This window comes from Biomphalaria glabrata, chromosome 2, assembly GCF_947242115.1.
Source record: "Biomphalaria glabrata chromosome 2, xgBioGlab47.1, whole genome shotgun sequence".
Taxonomy (NCBI): Eukaryota; Metazoa; Mollusca; class Gastropoda; family Planorbidae; genus Biomphalaria; species Biomphalaria glabrata.
The window spans coordinates 40,528,242-40,554,427 of record NC_074712.1 but is presented as its reverse complement, the minus strand read 5'-3'; the positions used below and the strand labels follow the sequence as shown (position 1 = coordinate 40,554,427).

Below are 26,186 nucleotides of genomic sequence, written 5' to 3'. Positions count from 1 at the left end.
CTTTCTCTCAGTCAGCACCGATGGCAGCTTCATGGCAGGAAGAGAGGCAGTGGATGTCATGGCGGTGGTTATCAAGACCATTGGTCTTACACATTGCTCCAGCACGCTTTCTTTATGCACCGTAGACCCCCAGGAGGCCAGGTTGTCAAACACAGCATAATCTTCAAGCGTGTCCGAAAGACATGTCTGTGGGGCACGTGGGCAACGTCCTATGTGCACAAGTTCATCAGCTGCAGGGTTCTTCTGACCACCTTCAAGGCCTCTCTCTCTGGTGAAAACAGAAGTATCGAAGTCCACTGGTTTCAGACCCTGTTGATGGGTTTCTTGACATTGCACTCCCTTCGTGAAGCACCGCATGTACAGTTGTTGCTTACCGCCTGAATGCAACAATCAAAATTCAAGTTCTCCTCGTAGGTAGATCGACAGGGGTCCTTAAGGTCCAAAGTGACAGGCTCTAACGCAGGCTCAAAGTTGTCCTGCTCTGTCCGGGTCGTTGTGGCACTCAAAGCTGGTACAGCAAAAGTTTCAGTCGCGTAGCAGACTTCTTCTATTACTTCAACTGTCTCTTTCTGTTCATCTGCGTTTTTCTTGTTAACATTGACGCATTCTTTGTAACTATCAGTACAGCCACAGTCTTGAATGAGTAACGGTTCATTGTTGTTGAATGATGGACTCCTCTCTCTTACTGCATTGATCTGGCCTTGCACTTTACGTATACGTATCAGTTTGTCCATAGAATGATTCATAGAATCCTGGAAAGTACAAAGTTCACATAACCAGTTTTGTATGGTGTTCAGCACCTCACCAATATCTGGTTCTATCTCAAACACATATGTTTCCGGATCCTCCCCTTCATCAACAAGGGCCCGCCAAAGACTGGCTCTCATTTTTTCTTTGTCACAGAAGATCCTCAGCTCCCTGTCTCGGAGCTTCTCTTTTAACTGTTTACAGCTAAGTTCATCTAGCTTCCTAAGCGTTGTCATTCTTATCCTTTTGTTGAGCTGCCTAAATCCCACTTCTGACACCAGTTGTTGTAACTCTCTATGGCAGGCACTCAACGAAAGACAGGTCGGCAACAGTAAACGATGTATTTATTTATTATAACTAGTATAAGCATCAACAAATAGTAATAGTTACTAGTCAGACTTGGACGTCTGCTATAAAGTCACAGGGAGTAACATGTCTTAAGTTCTAAGAGTCCTACTTCATACCAGAACACAGAACAGACCACCGACACACTTCCCAGTGTCACTCCAGGTCTCACACAGTTTCCTAGTATTACACAGGACAGCACTCAGCACCAGACTATTCAGACTCCCATGACTTTTAGCCGGCTCACAACAGTCCTTCTTCCTGTCTCCATATGTCTTTCACTAGTCGTGTTCAGTAGTGCTCAGATGCTCACCATTAGTGTAGCGCGGGAGCGGGGTTACAACAATATATATATATATATATATATATATATATATATACAATATTATTTTATTTCTTAACAAGTATGAAGAGAAGAGGGGAAGCACTATAAATACTAAAATAACATGCCGAAAATATTAAAAAAGTATTCTAAATAAACATCTATAATATAAAGCAGCAAGCAAGGCATACGTGTGTATTATGCCCGCATAGAAATCAAAACTTGGCACAATGTTACACAGATCATGGAGAAGATCTGGTGTATTTAATGTATCCCTCATACAACCAGGTCTCTCTCTCCCCCCCCCCCTCCCCCCCCCCCCCCATGTATCTCTATTAAAGATTGAAACTTTTTTAACGAATCTGGTAAACCCGTTTTCACAGTATTTTATATTTGATATTAATATGTCGGCTGAACGGGTTTTCACATTCTAGTTTTATTTTGGTGGCAAAAGTAAAAAAAAAAATTGAAGCTTTGCCATGTTTGATGTAGATCAAAATCCAATCCATTAGATTAGAAATACCAAAACTAAGGCCCGGAGGCCGTGGGTAATATCTGTCTAGTATTTATATATTACATAAAATGCATGCTTAAAGTCAAAGCCTTAACAGCACGGTTACACAATGACTAAGAAAAAAATATTTAATTGGGGGATGAAGTGACCTGGTATGGAATGGCTGGTCACCATATATATATATGTAAGTATGTGTGAATATATATAATGAGTATATTTGTGGTCTCTGCCCAGGTATATTATGAAGTCCACATAACTGAACACTTACCAACAGACTTTGGCGATGACCATGAGGAAACAGATCCTCATATCATCCGTGTGGGTTGGTCTATTGACAGTTCATCATTTCAACTAGGTAATTATACTGCTGTTCTTTAGCTATTTCCTCTGCCAGAGAAACAAAGTTATGTTTAGTAGCACTTAAGATTACTTTGTCTCACTGAGCCATTTCAAATAGGCTATGTGATCAAGGGGAGATTTATAATTTTAAAATTAAATATAAGTATAAAGATCTTTTTAGGAAAACCACAGAGCAGTCATGTCATTTCAGTTTTAGGTACCCAACTGAACTTTATAAGATACAAGTACAAATTTTAATTGAAAAAATTAACAGGCTTAACCAGGGACCATGCCTTGTAAACACCATTCTAGTTGAATAGCTTTGCAATATGTTGTTCAGCAACAATGCCCTTGTTTGTACACAGGAATTTTATTACGGTACATTTAATGACTAAACAAATACTATTTTTGTGTAAAATTAAAATGATAGGCTTGCCTTAAGAAGTCAATATTTCCTTTTTTTTCAAATAGGTGAAGAGCCTTGGTCATTTGGTTATGGTGGTACCGGAAAGTTTTCAACTAATAATAGATTTTCTGATTATGCCGTTCGTTTTGGTGAAGGAGATGTGATAGGTGCAATGCTGGACTTAGATTCCCGTCCAGCTTCTATATCTTTCATGAAAAATGGAACCTGGTATGGTGTCGCTGCTCCACTGCATGGATTTCCAGTTGGCAGCAAAGAAATGGCTCTGTTCCCACATATTCTCTCTAAAAACTGCAGGTATGTATGCACAGTTTGGACATAATTTTTTATTTTTCTATTACTTGTTATTGTTTTTATTTATTCGATTATGGATAAAGTTTCTGAAAATGATAGCAATAATGTTTAACACTAATTTATCATTAAATTGAGCTGTATGTTTTATTTCTTAAATCAAATTCTCTTCTTCTACAACACCATCATTCAGGGGAGGGTTGAATTCTGATGTAATTAAAAAACAAACTTTTTTTTCTTTATACCAATCTTTGTTTAAATACCTCCCCTCCCCAAAAAAACCCAACACACTTGTACAAAATACTTTTGTAGTTTCTTTCTTAAGAACATTCTGTTTTTTTTTTTTATGTTTTGTAAATGTAAATTATATATAATATAAGACTATTAAAAGTTGGTCCTAAATAAGAGCTTAAAAATAGCTAATGTGTTTGTTTCAAGCACTGAACAAATCTTTCTCAACCTGTTTCCAATTACCCAACATTTATAGTATTTTTTTTCTTACACAACATTAGTCATCATTTGTTAATTATATTGCAATCACATAGAAATATTTTGAAAAATATTGAACCATTTGAAGAATATCAACAAAATATATTGCAATGTTATATAAATTATATTCCATAATTGCAACACATCATTATTGATATTATATTTCATATATTATTAGAACATCAAGCACATTTGGCATTATTTATTGTATAAGATTAAAACTTATGGTTAGATCTACTTGTTTCAAAAATGTATGTATGATACTTTCCCTTTGAACAATTCTTTTGTTTGAAAGCCTTCTAAAGTGAATACATTCAATAGTTCAACATAATGTGTATTGATGTCAAAAGTACAGAGTTTCATTTTGTATCTAGGTATATGATATGGTAATAGTCTGTGTTCAACATTTTTTTTTATTGCTTAATTCTTTAGCATTATTTTCATTTCTTTTTATTTATTTGTTTAAATTGGACTATATTATTTAGAATTAATTCACCTCCTATGACTGTTTGAAACCTATTGATTACTTTGTTTCACATCAGCAGGAACTAATTTAAATGTATGATACAGATGTGTATGCAGCTTTAAAAGAAGAGTATCTCATCATTTGCCAATAACGATACACAATTTTGGAAGTCAGATTTTTGAATCATTCACATTCATTATTCATATAATGAAACTTCTTTTTTATGAATATCATTTGAGTTTCGGACTTTCAATTAGTTACATCTTTACAATACTTTAGCTTTGTTTTGTAGGTCTTAGGTTTTAGAAAATACAAAATGTATACTTCAAAGCATCCTACAAGAGGCACTGGTTGGGATGGACTACAAGTAGAAAAAATATGATTACTATTAAATTTTGACTTGACAATCTTAAAAAAATAGTTTGAGATAAGTCTCAGCTCAAATTTTTTTTATTAAACTTTTCATAAAAGAAATATCTTCCTATCTTTAACTGCTTTTTGTTTCATAATTATTTTCTTTTTATAAAGTCTTTTTTTTTTTTTTTTTTTTAATCAACAATTGCATCTATAAGCATTTGTGCTCTTTAAAAAAATCTTGTAACTTTAAATCTTAAAAGAATTGATGAATGCAAATATTACCATAATAATGTTCTTTATACATTTTTTGAAACGAGACTCAACTTTGAGAAAATCTTCAATTCTTTCTTTTATTTCAACTATTAATTAACTGTTTATACTGTAATCACTATGAAAACTATTCCATTTGGTACAGCATAGGTTAATAGTCAGCAACTAATTAGGGAAAGAGTTGTCAGAACATGATTTTTACTTAGTCACAGCTTTCATTTGAATGCTTTCTGAAATCAAGTCTTTGCCCTCCTCTGCTCATGACAGATTCATTATGAACATTTGTACTCAAATATATTAGTGTAACGTAGATGTTTAGAAGCTATCAGGTGCTGATCTCTTTTCTTTACCCAGTGATCCACTTACTATCTGAAATTGTTCTGTGTTGTTTGTTCAACTGCATTTGACCAACAAACTATTATTAACAAACAGCTCATTGTTATGTTAAATATTTTAAGAGTATCACATTCTATACAATGAAAATCTATTTTTTAAACATTTCCAGCAGACGCATGATTTTCATTATCATTTTTATTCTTTGTTGATGCATGTGTTTAATGGGTGTTGATTGTGGCGGAGGAAATCACTCACCTGTTCAATACACCAACTTGTTAGACCTACTGCTAGGACTGTTGACATTACAGTTAACTCTTTGTATTATTTCTATACACAAAACTTGTATAGTTCCCTTACTATATATTCAAGCTTTATACATGTATTAATAGATAACTTGTAGTCTTCACTGTTTCAGCTGTGATACTGCTACATGCCATTTAGCTTTTTAAGTTCTTGTTGAACAAACACTCTTCATTTCAAAGTAGTTTTCAAATATCTATGCTGATTAGACATTTATTTGTATGGGTTATATCAAGTACTTTGGAAAAAATTGAATAATTATGAATAGTTTTTAAATGGTTTTAGCTAATATTACACTGTAGATTTCTTTAAAAAAATAACACAAAACCAAACATTTCCACATTTCCTCACATAAGGCTATTCAATACTATTATTATAATTTTTGTTCTGTTTATATTGGAATGCTTTTTATAACTTACTAATTTCAAATAACCAATCTCATGAGAACTCATTACATCTCTTTGACACTGCAGCTGAAATACTTGAAAGCCTGTGTGCTTCAAAAGCTGAGCATTGCTAGCAGTATCACTAAAGATTGCATAATGTGGTCTGTGCTTCTTTCATCTAATCATTTCTAGATTCAAGGTGAACTTTGGTCAGATGGATGCCTGGTTTCCGCCCCCTATGGGCTTCAGATACATTGGACACCTGCAGTTGATGGAGAGAGTTCGGGGTATGACCCCTCCTGCCAGAAAATCTGACTGTGAGGTAAAGTTAATGGCACCAAATAATAATCTGACCCAGTAGGACATTATTATGGTGCCTTAAATACATTGAAATAATAGTTTGCGTGAGACTAGTAACTAAAAAAAAGTTACATTATCCCTTGTTATCTGAACAGCTTCTAAAAACACGGTATACACATATACATTTACACAGAGGTGAATTTTATTATATTACATTTTGTGGTATTGAGATCCTTAGATGTTAAATAGCACAGTAACTAGGTTAAACCTTTAAACTTTAAATATTTGGAAAAGAAAAGGCTCAGTCTTGTTATTTTACATTTTCTTTACTCTTATAAAACATGTCTACAACTGTATAGATAAATTCCATTTCATTTAATATTTATGTTATCCCTTTAGGTTTTTTTTTTCAATAGCTATTTCAGAACTTATTGTTTTCATTTATATCCAAAGAAAATATTCCCTTGTTTTAAAGGCATTTGATATTTGATAGGTTTTGAACGTTAAAACTTGTGCATAAATTGGAAATTCTGATTGTTGTCCAGTGGTATAAAAAGTTTTGTTTTCTTTGTCTCTCTCTATATATTCCAATCTTTAAGGGAGTCACACAGCACACTTAATATGAGAAAATGTTTTCTTTTAATTCATTTTCTTCAACATGTAGTCTTTAACTTATTTGATTCTGTTTTTGTTTTTTTTCTAGTCGCTATATAAATTATTTTATATTCCATGATATTCTACTTTTGTTGTTGGTATGTTGTAGAGAAATCTATTTTGTTTGAACTTGACCAAACAAATGTTTGGGAAAGCAAAGCATGCGCCTACCTTGCTATACTCAACTCATTGTCTCTGTCCCATTGCCCTGGGCAAGTAAACCAAACAAAACCACTGGAATCCATTTTCTCCATCAGCAGCTCATATAAGCCATAGATACAACTTGTTTTGTCATTGCTCTGTTTTTGTTTCATTATTGCATGTGTGTAACACAGGTTTTTATTGATTTCTTACTTTCTGTTTAAATCAAGTTTTTACCCCTTTGCTTTAGTCTATCTTTAGCAGTACAAGAATGATGCATGGTTACGTAGAATAGAGGCACCATCAATACTCTATTTTTTTTCTATTTCATTTTTTTTTTTATTTTTGCTTTTTTTTTTTTTTCTGACATTAAAAGGAACATTTTTAGTTAAGTTTTCTTTTACCAATAATTACATACAAGCTTCATTTTCTTTTTTTTTTTAAGTCTGGTTTTAATTAATTATCCAGTCCATTCATTATCTCTCTATCTCTCTGAGCCTTTTGCTAATGAAATATTGATGTTCTTGTAAGCCCTGTTCTATTTGCTGAGAAAACTGTTGAGGTTAAGAACCAACATACAAAGCAAATATATGGCTCTAAACAATAATAATTAGGAAGAACATGTAAGGGTGGGATATTGTTAGTCACTAGTAAAATCTATGTAGTACTTTTGACCTGGTAAAGCATATATTATCTGATCAACATTGTCTCTTTTTGCAATGAAAATCTATATATAAATCTTCCACCCTTTTTTTTATTTTTTAAATGGCATTTTATTTCACTTGATTGTATGGAGCAAAAAGGAAAACAAAAATGAACTGTGTATAATGTCAATGTTTAGTAGCCTTTATTCTTCATAATGATTGGACCTGAAGCTATCTTCTAAATATCTTTAACATACATCCTTCATGCTTTATCACCTTTGTCGTTAGGATGAACTATACAACAGCATATAGACTCATTTCAACTTCATTTTTTTTTTCACCTCTCTGTGGTTGAGTTCTTTTTTTTATTTTTTAGTGAAGATTTTTCATTAATAATGTAACTTAAAAAAATATAAACAAAATAATTTGAACTTGCTATTGGATGTTTAAATCAAAACCATAATTCTTCTTCTGTCTATTATGTGCAGCTTCTTTTTTTTCACTGAAAAAAAAAACAACCGCCTTTAATTGAAATTTAATTTTAAATGTTTATGTAGCTCTAGTGTTTGAGGAAGAATGAAAAATTAGAAGCTTTAGTGTCTCAGTCTGGTCTTGCAAACAAAACAAAGTCAGCTTTGCTAGCACTTAAGATCATCTGTTAAAACTGCTTGCTAACCTAAAACATAATCTGTGAAAACATTTTCTAACACCAATACAAGTATTTTTTTGTCTTGCAATGTTTGAGTAATTTTGGCCACCATAAATTTCACCTCATTACAAATTGTTATTGTTTACATGGCCCCTGGACCCTTTTAAGATGAAATTTTAAAAAAAGGAAACAACTTTGTATTTATTTTAATTATCAGTCACCCTTAATTTCTTTTAAGAAATAAAGCCTCATATATGTTTTCCCATGTTTAAAAAGTCATTACTATGACTAAAATAAATTGATTCTACAACACTGGTAACTTCCATGTCAATGACTCACTTTATCAAACTAAGTCCCACAATTCTTGTATATATTTAATGTATATTGTGTTTCATTAAAATTTGAATAAATACTTAGAATATTATTGCTTTCATTCAAAGGTTGTACACATCAGTACTTTATGATACTAAATAGAATAAGTGCATTATTTTATAGTTACTAAACAGTTATAGCTACATAATTCTTTAGTTGTACACATCTGTTTCATAATGAAAGAGGAAATAGATCCAATTAATGAATACTTTGATCTTATTTTGGTAATGCATGTTTAAAAACTAAAACTTTAAATCACTATAAATTCTTAAAGCTAATAAAGCTTTAGTCTTGCCAATTCCAGTTCAGCCTATTTTTAAACGTCTACTGCATACATATCAAGCAGCGTTACAAGTTGATTGACTAGGACCACACTCTAGAGCTAGTTGTCAAGCAGTGGTGTATTTGTGTTCCCCACTTCTTCCATAAATAGATGTAGCTGAATCTAAGGAAGAAAATTGTCTATTTCTAGTTTTCTCTGTCTCTGATTATTTACTGTCTTTGTCCCCATATGGTTTTCCTCAGTGACTACTTGGCAGATAGTTTGGATATGGTTTAGGATTTCTAAATTATTAGTCCTAGCCAGCAATATATAAAATGACTGAATGATTCTGTTAAATGAACCAAATCTAACAGTACTTTTACCAATAATTTTACTGCTCTGCTTGCATTTGGTATTATTTGCTCAATTTTACTTTTTTTTTTTTTAAATTATTATTTTGAGATTAGCTGATTTGACTTAAGAGATAAGTTAATTTGATCTGTTCATTTTGTGTCTGGAATGATGATGAAATGGTTGCTTTATTGCTTTTTGTGAGCACTTTGTTGATATAACTAGTACACATTTAAAAAGAAAATGCTGTTTTGGAGACTAGTGGCTCATTGGGTTAATGTATGTTTGTGTTTCTGTTGTTGGTTAAACTTCATGCTGTGTAGAGAAGACTCATTGCTTAGTTTGGTTCTCATCATTCAGATGATCATGATTGTTGGCCTGCCTGGAGCTGGGAAAACCACCTGGGCTATCAACATGCAGAAGACTCACCCAGAGAAGCGCTACAACATCATTGGGACTGACACTTTGATTGACAAGATGAGAGTCATGGGCTTGCCAAGGAAAAGGAATTATGCTGGCAGATGGGAGGTGCTAATTGAAAAGTCCACAAAGTGTCTCAACAAACTGTTTACTATTGGTAAGTAGCTCTTTTTTTATTTTATTATTATTATTATAATTATATTTTTTTTACAGTGCAAGGATTTAGTGTTTGACACTCATGTCTGTGACAGTTTGCGATATCAATTTTTGGTCAGCTCAGATTTCAAATAGCTTGGAATAATTCTATTGAATTGATAAGTTATATTCACATTTAATCAACAACTTCATCATTCATCATCATTCATCTTCCTTGGGTATGTTTGTTTCTAGTTTAATTACAAACAAACAATGCTCATAAATTTACTTTCTGAAAAACCTTTTGAACTTAACAAATCGTTCGTGATTTTTTAAATTTATTTTAAAAAATATTTTACAATTAAAAACAGTATAAAAAGCTAGCTATGTTTAACATAATCTTTTTTATCTTTCTTCAATTCTAATAGCTAATTTTTTGAATTGTTTAAATCACCTATTTATGTTTGTTCTTATGAATACTTGATACAATTTTATGCAGCATTTAGACTTAATTCCACTAATAGTTATATAATATCATTAGCTTTTTTAAATAGATGAATGTGTGTCAGTTCTGGGGAATTTCTAAAGATGCAGACATACCTATGAAAGAAAAATGTAGTAAATGGAATTATTTACTTGGATATTTTACTGAGCAAAAGATTTATTTTTTTAAAAAGACACTTGGTACTTTCCCACAAATAATATGAAAATATGACAGAAACAAAGTGTATAAGAGAATATTAATTTTTAAACTTCTGTTATGAATTCTTAGTGGATTTTATGGACTATTTGGGCACCACCAAGACTTAAATATTTCCATCTGAAGTTTATACCCATTGAAAATGTTCGCTGTTGAATTTTTCTATCTCTAACCATAAAGAATTAACAAAAATATTTTTTTTAACTATATCTGTCCAGAGTAAGATAACTCTCCATTCTACATTTTTCAGAACAAATCAGTTTAAAGAATTAAAATTTGAAAGCACAGAAAACTTGAATAAGTGCCTCTACAAAGTGCTTTGCTAAATAGTTTAGTTTGAAGAGCTTATTACTATTTGTTTATGGTCTTCAGAATTTTTTAGCAGAAAGTTTTTGGGCTTTACTTTTCAGCTGCCAAGCGCAGAAGAAATTACATACTAGATCAGACAAATGTTTATGGATCTGCACGTCGCAGAAAAATGAAAAATTTTACAGGATTTTATAGAATTGCTGCAGTGATTCAGCCGAATGATCCAGAGTTGGAACGTAGATCTAAGAAGAGAACCCAGGAAGATGGTAAACGTTTTTTATATTTTATAACACAGTTCCTTGGTGTGGCCCACAATATTATATTTTCAATTTGTTACTTGAAATCTTGGCTAAAAAATTTGAGGTATTATGATTTGATATAAAATAGTTGAATTTCATGTTCATTTCCCTGTTGTTGTTTTGTTTCAACAAATAGTTATAGAAACAGTTTATCATTGGTAGAAGTTTAATTTTAGAAACATATTTTAAGCAGCCTGACTTCATGTACTCTATCAGTTAATGAGGTTTCTTATTCACTACTTATAATGAATATTTTTGTTAGAATCTTGTGTATCTCAATATATACTGTGTTCTCAGTCTGATGAAAAAATATTTGCAGGTAAATAGAAACAAACTTTTGATATTGGCTCTGCTTGCAACAATCATTTTTTGTGTTGGGCTATCTTGATAGATGTGTTAATTCTCACTGGGTTTCGAAAAATAAAAAAGGAATTTTATTCATTACAATTATGATTATGAATTGTGGAACCAATCTCTTAGCGGTGATTCACAAGACATTGAATCCAGTTAGTCACCATCTGCTATTTTTTAGGTTTAATTACTTCATACAAGAATATGCTTGTTCACAGATGTATGGGAAATAGTGGGAAAACTTAGCCAGCTGTTTTAAGTGCCATTTCAGACAGAGAACTGTAAATTTATTACAACTCTCTATTATATCTTACATGGCTGAATTTTAAATGACAAACTGGGCTTAACTAAGGATATTGAAGACTTAAAGAACTTGGAACATTCTTTCAAAATCCTTAACCAAGGTATTCAACTGAGCCATGTACTCTTCTTCCATTGTACCTTCCATAAAGTCCATTTCTGGTTATCAGACCTCTGTAAAACACCCCATAAATCCTTTGACCACTGAAATTTCCTCTAGCCTGGACCATTGCTGGGTTGAGTCCTAACATGTTGCAGGAGTATCTGCCTTCAGGCATCCAACTGATACCCAACTGCAGAGGCAGGAAGCTGACACACCCTTGCAATGTCTTTATTGTACCTTAGATGAACTCCTATTGAAAAATCAGAGCAGGAAGGACTAGGAGCTACCATACAAGTCAAGTGACTGCACAGGCAAGTCCCCCCTTAGCTCACCGAGCTGGGGACATTCGTACAAGACATGCGACACTGTTTCGACGCTCTCTCCACGGGAGTCAAAGTTAGTGCGGAACCGGGCAAAGTTTTTGCACTTAGCTATCGCTCTGTCCAGCTCAGCACGACAGAAGGGCGCGTTGCACGTTGCTTGGCTTTCCGGCTCATCTGGCTCCCTCTTGAGCTTTTTACGTTCTTTGGGCCTTGGACATGGCAGACTTCTTTTCGGGCTTGCTGATTTTAGCGAAATGTCGATTCAACAAGCCGGCCATTTTGGTTACCGTAGAGACCGGCCCTCTGGGTGACAATAGAGCAGACCTGCCTACCGTTACGCAAAATGCGTATTCGTTACGCAAAATCTCCCAAAAATGACCGCCAGTACGCAAATACGCATTTAACCCGTCGCGTTACGCATTTCGTATGCTTTTTTTTTTCTCCTCTCTAGACTAGCTTACAAGCGGTCACGGAGGTCACGGCTGAGCTCACCTGTGGGGAGAGGGGCGAAACAGAAAAGGTGGGGTGAACACAATGTGCCCAGATCTATACGTTGATTGGTACTTAATAGCAATTAGATATCTAGAAATGAAGAATGCGTGAGTGAGGGAGTGGCGGGCTGGTACCAGATTGGTACCGTCAGTTAGCTGATACACCAACGTGACTTTTTTTTGTGTGTAAGTTCATGAGTAGAAATTAATTATGTTGGTGCATTCCTGATTCTCGTATTCATTTGTATAGAAAAAAAAATCGAAGAGCTATCGATTCAAAACACATTGAGTGACATTGTAGATATCTAGTCTAGATCTAGATCTGGATTCTAGATCTACAAAATCTAGATAACTTGTTATATAGGAATAGATCTAGCTCGAGTCTAGCTAGTCATTACGTTATGATTCTCTACATTACCCTACAAACTAGTTATAGATCTAGATCTAGTATTATTTAGAATTTAGATTGACTAGATCTAGATCGATAACATCTACTACCATCTAGTCTAGATTCTTAGTCTTAGTATAGAATAGATCAAGTATAAAGGTAAGCCTACGAAAGTTTGGATCTAGCGGATCCACGGCATCGGTAACACTTTTGAGCCCAGATCTAGAGTAGATTATATTCATTATATAGACATAGATCCAGATCTAGTCTAGATATCATCTGATTCATCTCTATTGATCTAGATTTAGATTGTAGATCTAATCATGACATCTAATATATATATATATAAAATATATATATATATATATATATATATATATATATATATGACAAAATAGAGGATCACGTAAGTGTTACGCATTCTGGTGCCAAAATACGCATTTTGACCGTAAGTGTTACGCATTTGGACTTTTTTTTGGTAGGCAGGTCTGATAGAGGGGCAGCCGTTCGCGCTGTGTCTTTGGCCTCTAGGTTTCGCAGAAGACGCCAGGCTTTCGAGGAGTCCTGAATATCCATCCCGGCGCAGGCAGCATTCCAATGGTCCGACCGGACGCGTCGGGCCAGTTCACTCGTGGCTCTGCAGAGCCGATTGTACTCCCGCCGGATTTCAGGGGTACCCTTCCGTTCAGCAAGCCTCCACCAGGATAAGTCAGCGGGACAAACCTCTTAGCCGCACCCAACATAGCTGCTGTTATTTCGCCGTATATGATGTCAACGTCCCTATCCTCCACTGCTACATTCATAAGGGCAGTGTCTACTGCTGCCTCGTAGGCTGGCCAGTTCGCCTTGGTGTAATTCCACCTACGCGGAGCTTTTGGTGTTACACCACTGGCCTCTGACTAGTATGGGTCTATGGTCACTTCCAATGTCGTCTAAGACTTGAAACTGTGTATGAGATTATAAATTAGCTGTAATTAGATTAAGGTCTGGTCTAGATTGGCTGCCATTTCCGGTATGGTATAGAGTTGGGGGAGTATGTTTATTTTGCAGACAGAACAAGTTAGAGTTATTTAGGAGTTCGTGAATTTTATGTCCCGACGAGTCGGTTGAATCATAGCTCCACTGTTGAGACTTAGCGTTAAAGTCTCCTGTGATGACGTTGTGAGTATTGATATTAGTACAGTCATATTCGAGACTAATTTCGTGCTTGGGGGGGTTGTACAGATTAGTTACTGTGAGTTTACGCCCGAGTTTATGTACTTCAAGGGTGATGGCGTCGGTACGCCCATACACTCGTGTACGGGGACTTGTGTAGCAACCAGGTTGTTGCGTACAAAAGTAATAAGCCCCCGGCAGTCTGTGCATTTGCACTTAAATGCAGTATAACTGGTGATACTGGCATTGCGTTTGCCAGTTAATGTCTCTTGTAGTAAAGCCACGTCTATTGCCCTCTCGTGGAGGAGTTTTGAGAGCTCTAACACCTTGGGTATTACCCCACAGATGTTAATTTGTAAGATCAGGAGGGACCTAGTGTTTATGGGCTTAGTCCCTGAGGTGGGTTGGATCCCACTAGTGTCAGTTTGGGTTGTTTGGGGGCCGGAGGCTCCCGTCACTATTTCGCTTCCAGACATATTTGCCTGCCATGTGTCTAGGTCGGCAGGAGGTTGTGGCAGACTTTCATCAACCTTGTACGAATCGGACCTCCAAAGGAGGTACGAATGCAGTGCTCGTTGAGAAGAGGGCTTTGGTGGAGGAATTTTAGCTAACTTTTCACGACCTGACAAATTCCCCCTCATCGAGGTCGCTGGGCGACTAGTAGCTGACTTTTCGTGTCCAGGCCTGACGCCCACTACCCGGCGCACGGAGCCTGTTCGGGTCTGCTTGTGCCCGCTTTTTTCTGTGTCTGTGCCTATCATAGTTGTATGGTTAAGGCGTTGGCAGCCTTAGTTACTGCTCTAATAATAATAATAATAATAATAATCTTTATTGTCCGTATGGAAATTTGTCTTACAATTTGTGCATTACACCAAACAAAAAACATTATAACTATAAGAAACCAAAGTGTACATTCACGACTCACTCATAATTTACATGTGACAAAGTTTATACCAGATTCTTCTTATTTAATGATTTGATTGCCAGGGGAACAAAAGAGTGTTTGTGTCTGTTTGTCTTTGCTATCGGTGTCTTGTATCTCTTTTGTGATGGTAAAATCACAAAATCCTGACACAAAGGGTGATTCTTTATTTCGAGGATCTTGTTAGCTTTTTTAGAGATGTTTGTCTCAAACAACTGCCCAATTGGGGTTTGTTTTTTGCCAATGATTTGATCAGCAGCATTTAGGATTCGCTAACATTAAACGAGGACAGTTTTCTTAGTAATCGTAATCTTTGCTGCCCTTTTTAGCTGATTTGATCAGTATTTATCAGTAATAAAAATTTCGTTTATTGTCTAGGATAGAACCAAGGTATTTAAAGGTTTGCACAATTTCAATAGTCTCTCCAGCTACAGAAACAATATCATTTTCCTTCTTTTCCCTAGAAAATCGATTATCATTTCTTTGTTGTTTTTTTTTACATTTAATAATGCAGCAGCGTGCATGGCCTATACTTGTGTCACCACTAAGGGCAAGGCAGAAACCTGCCCAAGCAATCACCGCCACAGTTTGTCATGTAAGTTTCCTGCAATGCAGGAGTGGGGCGGCGCACGTTTCTGGACATTCTCAGTGTCAGAGTTGCCATTGGTCGCGGCGGTTTCCTCCACTAGCGCGCCAGGGAAAGGGCTAGATATAGCCTAGCTCGTGGAGGCCAACCAGTCCGCCTGACGCAGCCCGCTAAGGCCGCGCCAGTCAGTCCAGTCTTTGCCCAAAGAGAGACCCGCGAATCAGCAGAGTCCCAGGAGAATCCGACCAACCCTCGAGTTGGTGACCAGCGCTATCCGCTTTTCGGAGAACCCGTGAGTCTTTTACTAACCGGGGCCCCACAGGGGGGGGCTGGACATAACCCCTTTGAGTTCCTTTTACACTTGCCGGCTGCCCATTCATCAGCGGCAAGCAACCAATACCCTTGGCCACTCCATGAGAGCGGAGTGTTCACGCGGCGATCACGATGAGGTGGTACTGGAACGCTGCGCTTATTGTACCAGAAATGGCCAAAGTATTCTTTAACTGCCTGTCTGGAGAACAGAGATGAAGTGGATGTAACAGAACATGCACATACATACATTATATAGGCAAAGAAGGCACTGCCTTGAAGTTAGTTATTAAGTTCACTTATTATTTCCATTATGCTACTTCAAATCACAATAGAAATGATCATCTATTGAAATTCAATACTACTCAATGTCTTGCCTAGTTTCAACCGGGGATACTGGAAAAAAGGCTCTGTTTTTGAAACTTCAACTTTTGCAGCAATCCACCTAAGATACCCAAATGAATATGTCTGAGAGCTGCATTCTGTACTCTTGACCAAGGTGAAACTTCCATTGAGTCAACACCTTAAAGCTTTTTTAAAAATAAGATTTACTAGGCAACTTTTGTTTTTAATAGTTGTTTAATACATGCTGCAACAAATAATCAGTTTGTCGGCATAGTTATGGGTAGAGAAAAACCCTACACCTGAAGATGACAGGTAGTTGACTAGAGAATTGTCAGGAGTACTTGCATTCTTTTCAATGTTTCTTCATTACATGTGATTTCAGGCTATCAAGTTTTAAATGCACATCTTGTTATGAGGAAAAAAAACTAGTTTTTATTGATAGCAGTTCAGTTTCTGATATCCATAAAAAAATGTTTTCTGTTACATTTTGTAAATCCAAAAGTATGTTTAGTACATTAACTATTACTATTTATATAGTTTACTAGTGACATATTCATATCTCAAAAATGAAAAGCAGTATTCACATTTAATTTTACTTTGGTGTTCGTCGCGTTCAAGCAAATGAAAACATGCTCTTTGAACTGCATTTCTTTTTGTCTTTGTGTGCAGGCAAAGTGGTGCCAGAATCTGCAGTGCTGGAAATGAAAGCCAATCTTTCTCTGCCAGAAGATAGAGACAACCTGTTTGATCGAATTGATTTCATTGAACTCCAGAAAGATGTAGTCCAACAGTTGGTCAGGCAGTAAGTACTTTTGAACTACCTTTATCTGAATAGGTCTTTAAAAATAAATTGTTTTGCCTCAATTCTATCCTATCTTATCTCTTTCAGATATAACCAAGAAGGAAAGTCTAAACCAAGACAAGATACTCAACCAAATAGATTTGATGGTGGAAACAAAAATAAAGGAGTAAGTTGACCTAGTAATAGATGTATATATATTTGGGGAAGTGGTGGCTGGGTGGTCAAGCTCTTGACTTCCAAACCTGGGGTGCTGGGTTCAAATCTCAGTGAAGATTGGAATTTTAAATTTTGTGATTTTTAGGGCAGACGTGAGTCCCACCCAACTCTAGTGGGTACTTAATTTTATTGGGAAAACTAAAGGCGGTTGGTTTTTGTACTGGCCATGACACTGCTCATTGACTGTTGACCAAAGAAACAGATGATCTTAACATCATCTGCCCTATGGACCTTATGGTCTGAAAGGGAAACTTTTACTTTATATATATATATAAATATGTCTATTTTTAACAACTCAGTGTTCAAATCATTCCATATATTTTGTGTGTGTGTGTACATAGAAAAGGCTTTTTCATCATGTCTGAAATGGCACATTATTTGTGGAATGAAATTATTTTTTGCTCCTTTTTTACTCTATATAACAGCTTTAAATGTTCCCTTATAGTTAGTTGCTATATTGGTCAGTTTATTTTATCTACACACTTTTGAAGCTTCATTAATAACACACTGAATCAAAGAGACTAAGCTATATGGTATGGTTATATCACAGGATCTTAGGAAAACAGCTTTACAGAAATTTCACTATTCATTAAAGCAGTACGGAGATGATCTGAAATATTGTTGTGATATAAACATGATTGTGTGGTGGATTTGAGAATTTGTGGTTTTGGCATCTAGTTAATAAGCTATTGGTTAATTAGGATGTCATGGGGCAATGAAGAAGTGGAGGTTAAGTACTGGTGTTTAGGTAATGATTTATAAACTGTTATCCAAGTTATGTTTGTTCTTTTAGGATCAGAGGTCATCATTTGGAAGCTATGGGTCTCAATCCTATGGTCGGTCTGGATCTTCTGACTCACTTGGCAAGAGAGATCATTGGTATGGAGATACAGATGAACCTCCATCCAAGAGAAGCAAGTCAGATCTAGGCAGTGCTCTTGATCTTCTTAAACAGCAGTATGATGAAGATGATAGGCAGCCTCCTGCTGTAGCACAGATTCCCTTGAGTACAAGACCAGTCTGGGATGGTGCCAAAGTTAAAGAGGAAATAACTCAGAGTCCCTCAGCTGCACAGTGGCCACCCACAGCTTTGCAGCCTGGATACCCTGCAGGCTTATTAGCTTCACATGCTCATCCTGCTGCTTTTCAGCCCGGATTACTAGGAGCACCACCCCTCCCACCAGGTGTGCAGCTAGCCTTTTTGCCTCCAGGAATGTCACCATCTCATGCCTCCGATCTAGCTAGCCTAGCTCTCGCTGCTAAACAGGAGCACCCTGGTCATGCTGTGGCTCATGCTCAATTGGCCCAGGCACAAGCTGCAGCTGCTGCAGCAGCTGTTCAAGGTCATGTTTTAGTTGATGCTTCAAAGCTGTCAGCAGGAAGCCCCTATCATTTACTAACACAGGCAACAAGCCAAAGTCTGTATGGAGCAGCTCCTCCTGGGTTTGAAGCTGCCATGGGTCAAGATGTTGGTCGTCAAGCCTGGCAGCAAGCAGCAGAACAGGCTCAGGCAGCACACTTGCAAGCAACTGCTGCTTTGGCTGCTCAGCAGCAAACATCTTGGCAAGAAGAAATTCAAAAGCAGTCAAAGCAGTGGCAACAACAGCAGCAGCAAGAAAAATCCTCCCCCTCCTTTTCAGAATGGCAGAGTCAGCAACAAGATGGACGGGATGCTGATAAGAGAGGAAGTGCTGGCAACAAGGATTCATCTTTTTCAAGATCAGATTCAAGAGACAGAGATAGGGCTAGAGATCGAGACCGTGATCGAGAGCGTGATCGAGACCGCAACAGAGACTCTTCAAACTATGGATACAACAGAAACAAAAATGACAGAGGCTATGATCGAGGTGATGGGCAAAACAGAGACGGTGGTTCCCAGCATGAGAGTTCTTCTTGGAGTAACCAAAATTTTGACTCTGGATCATCAGATAGACATGATTATTCAAGTCAAAAGTCTGATAGGCAAAGAAGACGCAAGTCTAAATGGGATCAGCCTGGAGATGATGAAAGCTCCAATGATCAGATGAAACAAGAGTCCGACAATGACAGATCTAGCGGGTCTGTTCCAGGCCTCTTTAGTCAGCCCCCTCCTGGATTCCCAGCACCTTCATTCACTTCTCCTTCTGATTCATCTGTTCGTGCTCCTGGCACTGCAGGACCATCTGGCCCTCTAAGCAACAAATCTGGTTCATCATTTGATGTTAATTTTTCTCGCCCACCTCCTCCACTGTTGGGCAACTTGAAACCAGAGTTTGGTTCAGACAACAAACAACCTGGTAATAGTGGAGATGGTCTGCTCGGGCAAGGACCAGGCCCCCGCCCACTCATACCTGGTCTTCAAGGATCCAATTCTGGTCAGTTTCGTCCCAGACCAGCATTTACTGGTCAGCCATTCAGGCATCACTCGCCTAGTGGAAATGACACATCACGATCTAAAGGAAACGATAGCCTTAGTAAAAGCCCGAGAAAATCTGACCAGTCTTCTAATGATGAACCTAACAAAAGACCTTCACCTAAGCCACTAATGAAACCTGATGAGAGTAAGTCAGATCATAGTGGTGCTGGTAAACCTGGATTGTTTCCTACTCCAGGGTCTGAGGGTGATGCTCCTATGAAAGGGCCTCCATTTAGACCTCGAGGTCCACCTGGCCTCATGGGTAGGTTCCCCAATGGTCTACCACCACCCCTTGGTGGTCCAGGTATGCTAGGTCCCGGTCCACCGCCTCCACCAGGCATGGGACCTAGAGGTCCAAGAGGTGCACCAATGGGACCCAGAGGACCACCACCAGGAGGTCCAATGGGGGGTCCACCACGTGGGCCAATGGGTGGCCCACCTCCTCCAAGAGGACCTATGGGAGGTCCACCACCAAGAGGTCCCAGAGGACCTGGACCATGGAATCAGAATCGTCCAAGATTTGGTCCTAGGGGACCACAGGGCCCTCCAAGGCCTCTATTTGATGGTCCTCCAGGTAGATGGCCCAGGCCACCAAGATAAGTTATTGTTAAGATTACATTTGTCAGCTTATTTGTACCTTGTGTTTAAAGTATTGCTCATTATTATGTGTAGTGTGTTTTCATTTGTTGATTGTAGCATTCCTAGTAGTAAGATTCTTCAATATTAAGTGTAGATTAGTTGCAAAACATGTTATTTTAAAAATTTTTATGAAAAAACAAACAAACAAGAGGATAGCAATTGATATCTGATGTGTGAATAAGAAGCAGTGTGTGTGTGTATACTTACTTTGTATCATCTTATTTAGAGTTCAGTTGAATATTTATTGGTTGTTTTAATGCCTTTTCTTAAAGACTTGTGATGATGGTGAATTGATTTTATTTCTCTGTATTTATTTATTGAGCAATCATTCAGAAAACTTCTTGAGCACAAAACTGCATTTATTTTGTTGAAATTGTGCTAGCCATGGTATTGAATTTTTATTGAGAACATCATTTGTAATGATATGAGCATGAAATGATTTCAAATAAAACTGGATACTTCTGAACTTTTTGTTCTAGTATGAACTTCTTGTAATACGTTTTGAATAGTGGAGCCCTTACAAATTTTAGTGTTAGCTAGTTTATTCTAACTGCAAGGTACTTAATTAAAAATTGTTGGTTAAATGGCCAGCTAATTATCTAAAAATGTATAGATCTACAATGGTCCTGAGTGAATAATTTTGGTAAATGAATTAGTTTTTTTAAACAATTTTTTCTAGATTTATATACAAAACTTAAATTTCTACATCACTGTTCAACATTTACTAGTGAGCCCATTACTTCCCCCCCCCCCTCCTTTAGGGACAAAAAAATTTTCTCTACATGCTCAAATGCATTCTCTGGGGCACTATTTTGTAAGTGAAAATCATAAGACTTGTGTTTCATATCAATTAAAATATTATGTCTTGTGTACTGTTTTTGGTTGTGCAAAAGTGATGTTAGTACATTTCTGAGAAATTTGATGTGAGAAAGACCTTTCAGAATTATGTTCCAAAAGGCCTACTTCCAAGATAATGTCTCTTAAATTTATTACAGATAGGTAATATTATTTTATTTACTTAATCCATATATAAATATGGATCTTTAATGCAATTAAAACAAATTACTGGTGCTCCCTAAGCACCCAATGACTGACGTTCAGTATACTCATGATATAAAACAAAAGTTGACCTTTTGAAATGTAAAGTTTTAAACACAACATGTAACACATATAAACTATTCGTGCATCTGATAAACAAAACATACAGAAGATATACATCTAATAAAGAAGTCAATATTTTTGTCATATTTACGAGATGTGTATTTATTACTTATACACTACATCAAAGCACCTCAAGATAGTTCAACATGCTAGCAAAAACTGCTAGGAATTACACAAACGGGGTTGGCTTGTTGATGCCAGGACAAAAGTGAGTAGGCCAAATAAACAACCTGGTTTGGCCAACAAGATACTAAAAATAAAAAGACATAATGAACTTATCAATTTAATTTTATAAATTTATTTTTTTTATCAAGAAACGCCCAGACAAAATATAGGCTGGCTTTTATTTGCCAATTGATTCTCTACACATTCAGATTTGTGTCAACTCAAGTTGACTATAATTTAGATTCTGCTGATGCCAGTCTAAGCCTAACCTCTGAACCAATTTACTGCATTATCGGGTCTATGGTAAACATAAAAGATCATTAAAATATAGATAGACACTGTTTTCATACAAATAACTGTTTAAACAATGAGCTGAATTATTAGAAACAGAATCATTCTTGAAGACGTTAAAACAGTAACAAAATATGACATTTCTAGGGACACCTATTTCACAACAGTATTTATATTGCTCAAAAGGGGCACAACCTCCAGGTACAACTGGTAATACATAATTTGATAAAATATTCATTTTGTCATTATAAATTCACAAACTGTTAAAAATGTTTACTAAAACATTTTTTTTTTCCAACTAAAGAAAGTCAACATTGTCTACAAGAACAAGATTTAGAAGAAAACATCTATTGCTAAATTTAATTATAAAATTGGTTCATATTGTATTTTGTAAAAATGTACCAATTGAGCCTTAAATATATTGCCAAGAGAAGTAGCATTTACCATAGTACATAACTACTGCTGTAGGAGGACCAGAGCAATCAGCTATCATCTTTCCCAGTTCGTCGAGTAAGTTCACCTATTAGAATTGGCTTCTATCAGAAATATTTTGTAATCAACAAGGTTCTGAAACTGGACTTCTGCATTGGCAGCCACCAGACTTCAAAATGTATGAGTTTGCATTTTAAGATTTTTAATATAATTCTCTAATTATCCAGTCTGTTATCCCAGATATTTTTTTTTTAATCATGTAGACATTCAGGTTACATTAACAAAGTTGAAAAATCAAATGAACAGGGACTTTGATTAATAAATAGTTTCTTGCACAATAGCAGTCATTCTCTTTCTTTGGCCATCTTGCCTCTCTACATTGGGCTACTAGCCTTTGCCTTCCCACTTGTCTAGTTATGAATAGCTCGCTGTACAGCTAGATCTACCATATTGACCATGTAGTGGTAGGCCTAGGGGTAGAAGTGCCTGTGTTTAATTTCTAGTGGCTCCATTATTAGAGCTTAGAACCTGAAAACTAACTAGTCTGACTAAAGTGAAGGTGATAGTATGCTCTCGTCTAATGTAGGACAAGACACTCCACTATATAAACATGTGTTGTGAGGTACTGGTTATCATTTAGTAGATTTTCAAAGAACAGCCACCAGTATTTGTATAAAAACACATAACTATAACAAGCAATAATAACAATATTTAAAAGGCTTCTTTTGGTTTCAAAACTTTCAATGTTAAAAATTGTCAAAATTGATTAACTTGTCCATAACAACTGTGAAAATCTCTTTCTTTTCAATATTTTGGAAAGTTTCTTATTACTAAATATTTTTTTTGTTACTCTAAAACATAAAAATAATAGTATATTTAACATGATATTTTCTATTTTAAGATATGGCAAATAGATTGCAGGCTTGTGAATTTGATAATGACAGTGAGCAGACTGCTGGAATAGAACCAACACAAATTCACAGGGAATTTTCTGATAGGCAATTAGATAACAGTAACCATATCAAAGATACCATATAGACATAGTTTGTAACACCAGTAAACATATCAAGATACCATATAGACATAGTTTGTAACACCCTAAAGTTGGATATTTAGACATAAAAAGCATTTTAGTAAATGCAATACAAATGCAGATTTTAATGCAAATTACAAAGGAACAAAAAAAAATCATCATTGGTGCTCAGTAAAATAATAATTTGAACATTTATTTCAGAAAAGGGAATGATTATATAATCTTAATCATTGATTCTAAATTAAGACTGATTGTTCGATTTTTAAATCAATTAAAAAGTGTCAATAAAGTATAAAAGTGTCTTATAATTTAAAAAAATAAAAGCACATATTTGTTTAAAAAAATAATAAAAGAATATTTGTTTATAGCCAAATATGTTTCCTCCTGTGATACTCGTTTTAATCAGTTGCTGTTACAAAAATAGCATTGTTAACTATTTGAACATTATACACAACATGGCAATGTAATTGTATCCAAATAAAATAAGTAAACTTCTACCTTGAGTGTAATTAACACTATGCATGCAGATTTATTAAATAATGTAATAAATAGTAAAATTTCTGTACTAAAACTGTTTTCTTATACACTTAAAACGTCTTTTTAGTTCACATTAACCTACCTTCATGTTATCATTGAAACACAAAAGAAAATAAAATTTTAAAAAATACTTTGCCGTCCCTAATTTTGTTTCTTGTTTACAAACATTTTATGAATACAGATTTCTGTATCACTCAACTTGTACTCAATATTTAATAAACAGCAATTTATAAAAACAACTAATTATCCTAGGAAACAAAACAAATAAATAACAAATACATTGAGTTGGCAGTATGACACAGGACTAGTCAAATAATAGAACAATATGGCAAGCTACAAGTATCTGCTTTGGGAAGAAGCAAATCAACTTATATTTAAAAACAACATTGGAAGCCACAAACTCAGGACATAGTAGTGAGAAGTTTTAGTATTGATACCAAGCAATACTTGGTAAAAGTTAGGCTCTTGAATACAAGCTGTACATAAAAGTACCTTGGCTTTGTTAATATTCACAAACTTCAAGTCCACAAAGCACTGCAAACAGACAAAGTGCAAACCCTCCTCAGGCCAACACTTGGGCTGAAGGCTTCCTTTCCAAGCTTAACAGACTTTCAGGAAAGCTCCTTGCCGTGAGCAAAGAAAGTGACCAAAGTGTCACATCAGTCAAAGTGACAGGAGCACTGACTATAGACTTAGGGGAAAAAGATTCTCTTCCTTGGTGTTTTCTTCTTGCCCAAATGACAATTTGAGATGATGCTTGGATGAGCAAATAGAAAGGCTAAGGCTAAACTAAGAAACAAGATTATCATAAATAGTCAGGTTGGAATCCTAGGTACCTGATGAGCTTGCCAGGAAGGGGGAGATGGGGGATGGACTCTGGGGGAAAGGTGTGCAGGATCCGAACTCTGCACCGGTTCTGAAGGTTGCCCCTGATAGGAAGCTTGTATATCTGGACATGGTCGATTGGTGTCTCAAGGTCATTCAGAACTATGGCCATCCGACTTCCACATTCTGACAGCACTGGCATGTAGTTAACCAAACATGAGTGTTGACCGCAAGCGTACCGGTGATACTGAATACAGTGTAAAGTCTGGGCAGAGTCGCCATCAAATACGTAAACACTGACATCCAAGGGGTGGCATTTCCTTGCCTTCTTCTCTTTGCAGTGACAGCCACTGGTCATCATGATGGCAAAAATCAAGTGGCCATCCCTGGAATACTTCAAATCTTTAAGGTTAGGGTTCAGACTAGAGTTAAAGTCATCCACTCTGGAGTTTGTTGTGACCACCTCCCAGGATGGGACACCAATCAGACTTAGACTGTTATCCTCAGCTTCCAAAAAGCTGGTTGCAGCAATCCTGGATGTGCAGAATCTTGGGTCAAAAACAAACAGGGTGTGATTATAGGGCAGACTGATCTCTGACATCAGCTCCTTGGTGCTCAGCTTGTAAAGTTGAAAAACAAACCCTGTACTTCCAACACGTGTTGTAGGCAACTTAATCAGGCATAGGCTTCCATCTGGGGAGATTTCTCCTCTTAAGGCTTCATTGATAAACTCAACTCGCTGGTTCCCAAAAATGCCTAAGAATTTATTAGCCTTTAGATCAATGATTCCAAACTGGGTCATGAGATTCCTGACTAGGTGTAAGACAACTGTTTGACCCTGACAGCACAGGACACTGTTGACATGGAAGTTTTGAATGGAGGAGAGGTGGGCTGGGATGTGATTGTATTCAAAATGCTCAGCCATCATCGTGAACTTGCTTTTCCTTCGGAAGCTGAAAAAGGGTTCGGTCTTGTTGACATTCAGCAACCCTTGCCGGTTGATACAGAATGAAGGGCTGCAGTCTTTGAAGACCACTCCGTTGCATGTCATTGTTGTCTCAGAAAATGCTGCAGCAACTGTCAGAGAAATGAAACTCAGATTTTAGGTTTTGTATGCAATGAAAGGTAGTGATTTTTTTTTTTTAAATATTTTTTCATTTGCATTTGAGAAACAAATGGGGATTGATATTAACAATTTTTTCCATTTCAATTAAAGATCAAGATAACACTAAAGTGCTAAGCAGGTTAAATACCATCTGAACGTATATAAAATTAATTCCAGTTGTAGGAGTGACATTTGATATTTTTTTTTTTTTTTCACATCTGCACAATTTAGGCCATGTCGTGCCCAAATATGAGTGAAGTTAATGAATACTGGCTCCCATTAATCCAATGAAGTGTAACATTTGAAATAATTAAGACAAATATCTAAGTATTCAATCGTGTGCGGGGGGGGGGAGAGAGAACTGCAGAAGTAGTAGACAATAATTCAAATAATCTCCATCAAAATCATATGCATCTTCAAAATTAGAACCTTAGCCTTAATTTAAGTATTCAATTGTGGTTTACAACTAGACCATGTCACAATAGATTGA

General features: G+C 36.1%; 2 protein-coding genes across 18 annotated transcripts in view; one reads left to right on the top strand and one right to left on the bottom strand.

Moving 5' to 3' along the window:
• The window catches only part of LOC106057259 (uncharacterized), a 32,429-nt gene extending 11,816 nt beyond the window's left edge, over positions 1-20,613 (top strand). For both annotated transcript variants that reach the window (XM_013214380.2, XM_056020526.1), the window contains exons 5-12: positions 2,163-2,283; positions 2,739-2,988; positions 5,779-5,908; positions 9,320-9,536; positions 10,625-10,789; positions 16,765-16,897; positions 16,985-17,063; positions 17,907-20,613. In XM_013214380.2, the coding sequence (XP_013069834.2) occupies positions 2,163-2,283; positions 2,739-2,988; positions 5,779-5,908; positions 9,320-9,536; positions 10,625-10,789; positions 16,765-16,897; positions 16,985-17,063; positions 17,907-20,108 (3,297 nt within the window). In that variant the 3' untranslated portion in view covers positions 20,109-20,613. The remainder of the gene's footprint in view (positions 1-2,162; positions 2,284-2,738; positions 2,989-5,778; positions 5,909-9,319; positions 9,537-10,624; positions 10,790-16,764; positions 16,898-16,984; positions 17,064-17,906) is intronic.
• A 767-nt stretch (positions 20,614-21,380) lies between these two features.
• Positions 21,381-26,186, bottom strand: part of LOC106057267 (uncharacterized) — a 119,196-nt gene continuing 114,390 nt past the window's right edge. For all 16 annotated transcript variants that reach the window (XM_056020533.1, XM_056020535.1, XM_056020532.1 and 13 more), the window contains one exon: positions 21,381-25,668. In XM_056020533.1, coding sequence (XP_055876508.1) covers positions 24,572-25,668 — 1,097 coding nt within the window. In that variant the 3' untranslated portion in view covers positions 21,381-24,571. The remainder of the gene's footprint in view (positions 25,669-26,186) is intronic.